Source organism: Rhododendron vialii, chromosome 7a (genome assembly GCF_030253575.1).
Source record: "Rhododendron vialii isolate Sample 1 chromosome 7a, ASM3025357v1".
NCBI lineage: Eukaryota > Viridiplantae > Streptophyta > Magnoliopsida > Ericales > Ericaceae > Rhododendron > Rhododendron vialii.
This window is the reverse complement of record NC_080563.1, coordinates 15,538,049-15,547,920: the sequence shown is the minus strand read 5'-3', so window position 1 is coordinate 15,547,920 and position 9,872 is coordinate 15,538,049. Positions and strand designations below refer to the sequence as shown.

Genomic DNA, 9,872 nt, shown 5'->3' with positions numbered 1-9,872 from the left:
CTAAAAGGTAAAAAATTATGATCAAAATCTAAATTTTTTTAATAAAGACAAAAATAAATCAATAAGTCAATTTTTTAGTCTTTTTCCAAAAAAAAGAAGATTTCAATCGTAATTTTTTTACTTTTTAAATTTCTCTCGTCATGACGAAGAAATAATTCCCAAAAAATCGACGAAAAGCTAACAAATGCGAATTTTTTTGAATAAGGACCAAAAAAAAATAAAATTAGCTTATAATGCCAAACTTGACCTTTGTTTCCGACCAGCTTGCTCGGTTCGGTACCTAAATAAATGTACAAGGTAATTGACCAAAAACTGATATTTTAATGTGGGACGCATTAATTAAGTTTATTGCGTGGAGATAACGTTCTATAAAAAATATACAAGTGATAGTGGTCTCTTGGGCGAATAATTGTATTGAAAAAAAGGTACAGTACATAATTAATTTGGTGGGGATGATTCCTCCGTTTATTGACAAACAAATGAAATTGCTTGTGCGTTTGGGTCTGCCCCAATACCACAACATAAATTTACAAGCAGATCATATTCATATGGACCAGCTACCAAATTAAATTAAGGTTGTAGGCCAATTCCTCAAATTGTGGAGTAAAATCTGGTTTTGAAAAATTTATATATATATATATATATATATATATATATATATATATATATATATATATATATATATATTGGGTAATCGCAGTTAGGAGTTTCCTGCTTCAAGTTTTATATCCACAGTTTCATTAATGTCATGGACTACCTTGTTGGAAAATATTTTAGGTTATAATATTTCATTTTGGGTGTGAATGTGAATTGACTTGATTTAGAGTCGCGTTTTTCAGTGACACATGACTAGTTTGTTGCGAACGGATGTGTCCTTTGTGAATATATTTGTCCATTCATTGGTGACTGTATAGAATAGTAGTTATCACATCTTCATTCGGAGTTGACTCTAATGTCAATTAATTCATCAACTTGACATATCATGTCAAATTTAGCATTGATCATTGGTTGGAGATGCTCAAGAAGAGCCACAAAGGTTTTCACTCCTCTCGTTTGTCAATGGGAGAGTTTGGAATTAAGATGGTGAAGATAGATCTCATTGGAGATTTTCACACTTCGGAGAAGCTTCTTAAAAGCGTTCATGTGGTTGTGTAATTTGCTTAGTTTGAATAAAATACATGAAATCCAATTTTCGAAAAAATAAGATTGAAAAGTTGCCTATTTTGGTTTACTTAGGGTATCCATAATACTATAATCAAAAGCTGTCATATCAGATTTTGATTATTCATTTAAGAAATAGCTAATGTTAGTAATATAGATGTATACAATGACATAATCAAAATTGGATAACCAAAACTTGTCACATCATCTTTTCAAACTAAAAAAAAAACTAAAAACTGTGAACAGTAGAAAATAGTTTTGAAACTATTAAAAATTATTTACTAGAAATAGAAAATAGTTTTGAAACTTTTTTTGGAAAAAAACTAATTTTAAAAACTGTTTTCTAAAAAAAAACAATTTTTTATTAAAATATATATTTCAAAATATTGTTCGAAAAGAAAGAGAGATTTAGAGGAAAAGGGAAGAAAGATAGAACATTTTTGTATAATGATTGTGATTGTTGTATTTGATTGAGAATATGTAAGGTCTATTAAATTTGGATATTGTTAAAAGGTTGTCAGTTGTGGTTATCTAAAGCCCAAAATTCAATTATTTCTGAGGAGGTTGTTAACTTTGATTATAATATTTTGAGCCATATTTTACACCAACATTATTAACTTTAAAAACCTTTTACTTTTGATTATAGAATTGTGGCCATACTCTTACTTCTTTTCTAACTATTACTAGATCAAAATTCTTTATTTTTCCGACTCCTAATGTCAAGATAAAAAATATACAATATGGATCTTGTTTTATAGTTCTCGATTAGTTCTATTATATACAATTTTCAAACTCATGAAACAAATTATAAATTGAAAGATATAAGCGATGAAAAATGACACGAGTTTTAAAAATTGTCAATCCTTTTTGGGACGGAGGGAGTAAATAAAAAATTTGTTGTAAAAAAAAAACTTTTTAAGGATCTCAATTTGTTGGGACCTAACGCAGAAATATCACAATAACCTAATTCGGGTACAAAATGGAAACGAGATAAGTTTAACAAGTTTTGGAAAACAAAAAAAACTTCATGTTAATTAACAGCCAAAAAAATAAAGTTCTTTTTTTTTATTTTTTTCCTTAAGGTTCTTGTTAATTACTTCGATAATGTCCTACTCTCGTGAAGAGAATTTCATTAGAATATTCAAAATTACAAAAATCGCCATGTTTTAATGAGAATGGCATTTTTTATGTTATTAACTTGGATCTCATAATTCGGATACTTTCATTGGTAGTATTTCTTTCACAAATATATTAGGAATCAGATGGCGTTGATGAGGCTATTCACCAGGTGGGTGCTTACGAGAAATTATTTTTGCAAATTTTGAGATATATTGTAATTTTTCAAAATCACTTTAGAATGTTTACCAAAAATTATAGATAACAGATTCTTAGATTCTACAGATTTCAAAAAGCTAAAAAAGGAATGAAATTTTAAAAACTCCAAAATTGGTAGCTTTTTAAACTTTTTAGATCAGATTTTAGGTTTTAAGTTTTGTGAAAGCTGACTTTTTAACTTTTTGCAATAACAGTATCAACCGTTATTGCAGCTAAATCATAATTTCATAACTATGATAAACATGTTTATCTATTTCGACTAAAATCTAAAATCAAGAATTTGCAATAGATCTTATTTTGGTAATTTTCTTCACCATAAAACACACTAAAAATCAAAAGTACCATACCAATACAATGCCGAACCCTGGAATTAAAATTTACTGCTAATTAACATAAAATTTACAATGCTCTTGGAATATGCCAGATAGGATTTTGTAGCCACATTGGAGTGGAAGTTTGTCCTCAGAAGCAAGTGTTGTGTTTTGTTTTTTGTCCTGCTGCATGTATGTACTACAACAGGTGGTTGTCCAATTTTTATGAAGGTTGTGTTTGGTTTTGGAGTCTTTTTAACTGGTAATTAACAGTTAAAAATTAGGGTTTGGGGATTGAAAACACTACTAATTAACAGTTAAAAATTAGAATTTTATGGTTTTGAGGGTTTTAGGATTGAAGATTGAAAACATTGATAATTAATAATTTAATTAGGGGGAAAAAAAAAAGTCACCCTTAAAAATTTCTGAGTCATTTTTGTACTGGCTACAATATTATTTTTCCATAGTTTCCATAGAATAGAGGTGGTCCACAACTACAAGTGCAATGTTATTTTGGCATAAAAACCTCACAACATACACCATAAAACACACTAAAAACCAAAAGTACCATACCAAAACAATGCCGAACCCTGGAATTAAAATTTACTACTAATTAACGTAAAATTTACAATGCTCTTGGAATATGCCATATGGTTAACACTGCATAGAGGTGGTCCACGACTGCAAGTGCAATGTTATATATTTTGGCATAAAAACCTCACAACATACACAATAAAACACACTAAAAACCAAAAGAACCATACCAATAAAATGCCGAACCCTGGAATTAAAATTTACTGCTAATTAACATGTAAAATTTACATGCTCTTGGAATATGTCATATGGTTAACACTGCTTAAAATTTATATGCTCTTGGAATATGCCATAGTGTTCAAGTGCTTTACTCCATCTACACTTTATAGCAAAAATTATCAATCAATAGGAAGATTGTACTCCAGTAGCCAATTACCAAATAGTTAAAGCCGTCTAAAAGATTGAAAAAAAAAAAAAAACTGAGAGTATAATTTTTTTCAAAGCTTTCTCCGGACTCATAGTGCCTTTTTTTCCTATTCCTAGTCTTGTTCTTCCAGGTCATAGTGACTCAATGACTTGCTTGTGTCGTTGAGGAATAAATGTATAAGCTCTGCTCAGATTTGCCTACACTCTTCCCTTGTTATTTTAGTGTTTTGCTCTTCATGATTGAAATCACAACAATCGCACAATCAACACTGCAAGAATTCAAAATTCACGTAATCAACATTGGGAAATAACATTAGGAATTTTAATAGTTGAGTTTTTTTTTTTTTTTGCAAATCAACAGATATAGTAACAATACTTTCCTTCCCACTGGTTGTTGGGGTGAATTTTTCTCTATCTCTACTGTCTCAAGAATAGTTGCTTTGTGCATTTCTCTTGTGTCAACATTGATGTACGCCACAATAACTTTTCTGTATGAACAAGGAAAATAGTGTACAACTGCTTAATAGTGTTTTTAGAACTAATTTTAGCATATTCGATTAAGAGGTTTGCTTACCAAAATGGCTGTTGCATTACAGTATTCATCTTTTCCATTTTGATTTCTTTGCAAGAGAGAATTGTAGAATTTCCAGTTTCCTTTCTCTTTGTCAAGCACAAGCAGCGTCCAATGGCATCGAATAAGTATGGAAAAGAGAAGGAATCTTGCCGACAAAGCTTTTCGCATGACTTTCAAGCATCTTCTTCAAATGCTTTCGATCTTTGTTTTGAATCACATCCTATTTACAGAGAAAAGCCAAAATCAAAATTAAGCTGTCTGTGTCACATCCTATTTACAAAGAAAAGCCAAATCAAAATTAAGCTGTCTGTGAAACATTACATTTTGTTTTTTTGTAGTGCTAGTTTCTTACGAAGAAAAAGCTGTTGAAGATGAATGATTTTGGTTGTGGAGTTTCCGATGCAAATGTTGGTTGTGCTTCAATGTGTTGTTGCATGAGGACATGCGCATACGCATCTACACACTGTTAATTACCCGTTAAAAAGACTCCAAAACAGTTAAAATTCACTACTAATTAACATAACAGTCTACACAGAAAATAATAGTCTCTAAACATTTTAGCAGTGTGAAGGAGGACAAGATAAGGAAATGATAGGAGGACAAGATAAGGAAATTATATTGAATTTACCCGGTTTGATATTGAATCGTCAAATAGCAAGTTTTCTATGTCACCAACTTCAACGTAGAGCATGTCGTATGTTGACTGCCATACAACAGTACTGCATATTGGAAAGTGTTATGAAAAACTCAGAGAACAGTCTTAAAGTTCATAATTTTGAGAAACGTCAAGCGTATGTTTTACCTAGGATTTGCTCCCTTCCAAAGTTTTTGAATTGTCACCCAAGTTTCTGGATGAATAAGTTTGGACGTTTCAGCACCAGGGTTCAAGTTCTTCAGTTTCTTTTTTGTCTTTTGCTCTTGGACATTTTCTGGACAGTTCTCTACATCAATATATTCTTCTTGTGGACTCTTCCTCTTCAACTGTGGATAGACATAGTCCTCAGATAAGTTCATCTTTCTATCATTTATGGCCTTTACTCTCTTAAATTTGACGGCGGAGACATAAATTCTGTCTTAGACTGAAGCCCTTTCTCGGCCATTGCTTTTTGTGTGAATTCATTAACTTTTAAAATTGTCAATTCCTCCTCCAGGTTATCTCTCTCTTTCTGCAGTTTTTTTATTGTCTGCATTGTTGCCTTCTATGTGACTTGATGGATTGCTTTCTCAGTTTCAATGCCATACGTTTGTGTTAACTGATGCATTTCATACTCCTGAATTTGCTCCTCCAAGTCCTTGTTCAATTTAAGTAATGCAACCTTTTGTTTTTCAAGGATTTGGACTTTTTTTGGAAAGAGTGGATATGTATATGTCTTTGTCACGAACCAAACATTTCAAATCTTTCTCCTTTTCATCAAAAGCATTCTTTGTGCCTTCTGCATCTTCAAGTTTCCGGTTCAGTACTTCAATTTCTTCCTTTTGAGATTGTAGAACTTTCTGATTTTGTTCTTGGATTTTCATGTTCTCAATCTCTGCATTCTTCTTTTCTTTCCCGAAGTTTTCAATCATTTTCTCCAGTTCATCGATAACTGCATTTGCATCCTTGGTTGAAATCTACTATTGTTGCACAGATGTTATCCAATGATGCAGTAGGCATTCTATCCAATGACTTTTCATCCAAGCTGTTCGGTGCCAATGTTGATCCCGAACATTTTTCTGACAAACTATTATCTTCTTGTGATTCAGAGCCAAAACTATCAGGCACAATAAAGCCTTTCTAGCTTGCACAATCAGCTTCAAACGATGGGTGTGTGAGAGTATTGAATTCCTCCAGTCCCTGTCTTTCACCATCCTTTTCAATGTCTTGATCATGCATCAACACCACTCCAAACCTTTCTTGCACCACTCCAATCCTTTCTTCTCTTTGATCATTGATTGGCATTGCACCTTTATCAACCCATATCCATTTTTCTTCACCAACATCGTGTTGCTCCACCTCTTCTCTTTCATCATTGATTGGCATTGCCCCTTTCTCAACCCATACTCATTTTTCTTCACCATCTTCATGTTGCTCCCCACCAAGTACCATTTCATCATCAATAGTGCCTTTGTAGCTTCCAGAATTAGGTTCAAACAACCCGTGCATGGGAGTGTTCAAGTGCTTTCATCATTGATTGGCATTGCCCCTTTCTCAACCCATACTCATTTTTCTTCACCATCTTCATGTTGCTCCCCACCAAGTACCACTTCATCATCAATAGTGCCTTTGCAGCTTCCAGAATTAGGTTCAAACAACCCGTGCATGGGAGTGTTCAAGTGCTTTACTCCCTCTACAGGCAATTCACCACCTTTTTCTTTTGTTTCATCATTGATCGGCACTGTCCCTTTTTCAACATATTCTTCTCCACCAACTTCATGTTGTTCCACTCCAGTCATTCCTTCATCACCTTACTCAACAGGCAATTCATCTTCATTACCATCAGGGATTTCCCCGTCAACAGGTATTTCACCTTCATCATGAACAGGCAGTTCTGGTTCTCCCACAACCTTTTTCAATTTCTATGATGTAGATCTTTCTTTCTTTAGCAGTTTCTTTTAACTTAGTTAGCAGTTTCTTTTAACTTAGTATGATTTACTTATTCAAACAGAAAAAAACACAGTACATAGTATATAATGTTTTTAACAGTGAAACACAATTGACATTTTCAATTAAAATACAATGTAAGGACTACAAAACAGAGAAGAAATTATACTCTAATTGGTGCTTAACATAACAATTAAAGATTTTTGTAGTTGGTGTTGAATGTATTACCTTACCAGCTGGAAGTTGATTCAAATTTTCAAAACCCTTGAGCCTCTTTCGAAGGTTTGACATGTTCCACTTCAACAACCTTGGAACTGTATGCGTATTCTTTTCTCCTAGGAGTTCATGTGCTCACAAAGCCAAAACTGCACAAAACAAATTTCAAAGTTAAAATGCAAGTGATTGCAATTTTTACTCAAAATAGTTATGTCAGGTTATATTTAAATACCGGTAGCAATATAGAACATCCTTTCAAGTCTTTAAGATCTCTATGATTCTTGTGAATGGATTTGAGCAAGTACTTTCTAATGGCTCCTGTCCAGTCATACTTCTTTACGTTTTCGAGATTGTCCAAATAACGAACGTGGCACCAATTGGCTGTCGTTCCAGTTGTCGAGAAGAACAAGGTCACACAAAGAAATATGCAAAGTAATCTGGCAACGTCATCTATGTCTTGCTACTCCTTGCTACTTTTCAATTCTTTGATTTTTTGCCTTATTGTTGTTGTTGATAATCTTGCCTCCTTGATTTGCAGTCTCTGAGCTAATTCAGTTTCTTCTTTCTTCATGTTTCTATCCACCTCCCACACGAAATTCCAAAAATCAGCTTAACGTCATCCCTTGTCAGCTCTACATTCTTATCACCCAATCTAAAACTTTTGCTACCTTCTTGATATGACTTTATAACTTTCACAACCACTCCATCAAATTTTCTACAACGATCACTTACCAGCTTCTCATCTACTATCGCTTGAATCAATAACCAGAAAGGTGTTTTTTTCTAGGAAGTTATGTGTTCGGGACTCAGTTTCGTGTCTTTGAGCAGTTTAATCATGGATTGCAAATTTGATCTATTCAATGCCGGCCGCCCTTGTTGTGTAAGTTCTATATCATCCAACTGCCTTGGCCTCTTCCTCACCGGTTGTGATTGGGTTGTCACAGCTTCTTCTTCAATGGTTGCTGCTTTTTTCAATGTTGATCTCAGTTCGCGTTGAGTTTGTGTATTCCCTCTTACTCTAGGCTGTGGGATTGTGATTGTCTCACCCGTGTTCTTTTGACTTAGCATGCCTGCTTGCAAATCAAATTTTGACTTCATTTTCCTCCATTTCTTTGCCTGCCCTGTAGTTTCAAAACACATCTTGTGAGAACATAATTCACAGTCTACACTCAAGCTATCTATTATTCAAACATACAAACACAAAAAGAAGAAATTCACAGTCTACACTTAAGCTATTTATTATTTATCATAGTTAATGAGCAACCTATGTACAAACATCGTCAATTAATAGCGTTGTAGACACTCTAATCCGGACCTCGAAAGGTCTTTGAAACGTCCCAATGATGAAATAAATGAAACAATACCTTCGAGAACTTGGATAAAGGACCCCTTCAGCCCAAAACCCCAAAGCCCAAACCAAAAGCCCAAAAGCCCTGGACTGGACCTATAATACCGCACGGAACACTTCTACACCGCACGGCATAATAGAATTCAGTACGCCGTACGCGGTCATGAGGTTAACTGCACGACATTTCAGGTAAAATTCTAACTGACTTAGCTAGTTGTCGGCCACGCCCACTTGAGCCACAGCTACAAGTTGGCTAAGCTAAAAAGGCACTTCTGGCCCACTCAGAAAATACCTCCACCATTTGAATTCAAAATCCTTGGCTCTTGCCTATAAATACACCCCTCCACTCAAGAGAAAGGGCCTTGAACTCTCTTTCTCTCTCATCATGCTTTCACACCCACTCTTCACTTTCAAGTCTTGAGAGAGTTTGCTCTAAAAACATTCTCTGGGCTTCTCCTTTCTCAAAGTCCCCCTTTTTTCTCATCACCATTAAAAGTGAGTCCTTTTACTCACTTTAAAATCCCAACTACCCAATATACCCATCTATTACATATATCCACACCTCTTTTTCCTCAACCGACCTCACCAACGCTCATCCATTGTCATCCATCCTCGTCCAAGCTCAAGATCAGAGGTAAAAACCAAGTTTCCTTGGGTTAAGCTCAGTCTTGACCCTGAGGGAGCTTTTTCTACTATCAGGCTTACCCTTATTTGGTTAAGTTTTGCTTAAAAATTATTTTTAGAAAACAAAACAGCCACTGACCTGAGGCACCACACCGCGCGGCGTTTCAATGCGTCGCACGGCGTAGTGTGTTCAGACGCACGGCGTTTCATCAGCAACTGTTTTTCTTGTTCAAATTGTCTGCATCAAAGTTATCTTTCATAAGGCCTATTTCTGTTGTTAAGAAACCAATTATCAGGGTTCTCAGAATGACACCATATCTGCAAGCCATGTTCTATTTATAAACAAAGTTTTCTTGATCATCTCAAGCGATTAAACGTACTAAAAGTTGTTTTATGTCCATGGCTTGACGAAATGGTACTGTCCTAGAGTGATCCAATGACTGAACATCTTTGGATGCCTGTCAAAAGTGTTGAAAGTTATATTTTGAGAGTTGATGATAGTCTGATAACAGAATAGATACCCCGCACGGCATATTGTAAAGCCATGCGTGACATTACAGTATGCCGTGAAGGAGATCACAATGGTCCAGACAGTTTGTTCAGAAGCTTCTCTTTTCCTTTATGCACTGCATCATCTTTATCACATTTGTACAGACAGCACCACATGCACGTCAACGTGATATATCTTTCCATGTCCCTTCCCTTCTTACTTGCTTATTAAAGAGCTTTATTTTCCAAAAGATTCATGAAGATTTTCCCTTT

The 9,872-nt window shown here is 34.5% G+C and overlaps 1 protein-coding gene across 1 annotated transcript; it reads right to left on the bottom strand.

Moving 5' to 3' along the window:
* Window positions 1-4,096: 4,096 nt before the first annotated feature.
* Window positions 4,097-6,246, bottom strand: LOC131333716 (uncharacterized). The gene is made up of 4 exons (XM_058368414.1): window positions 5,144-6,246; window positions 4,970-5,060; window positions 4,694-4,804; window positions 4,097-4,561 (listed from the first exon to the last, which is right to left on the bottom strand). The coding sequence occupies exons 1-4, from the start codon at window positions 5,353-5,355 to the stop codon at window positions 4,433-4,435; spliced, it is 543 nt and encodes a 180-aa protein (XP_058224397.1). The 5' UTR covers window positions 5,356-6,246; the 3' UTR covers window positions 4,097-4,432.
* Window positions 6,247-9,872: the final 3,626 nt, after the last annotated feature.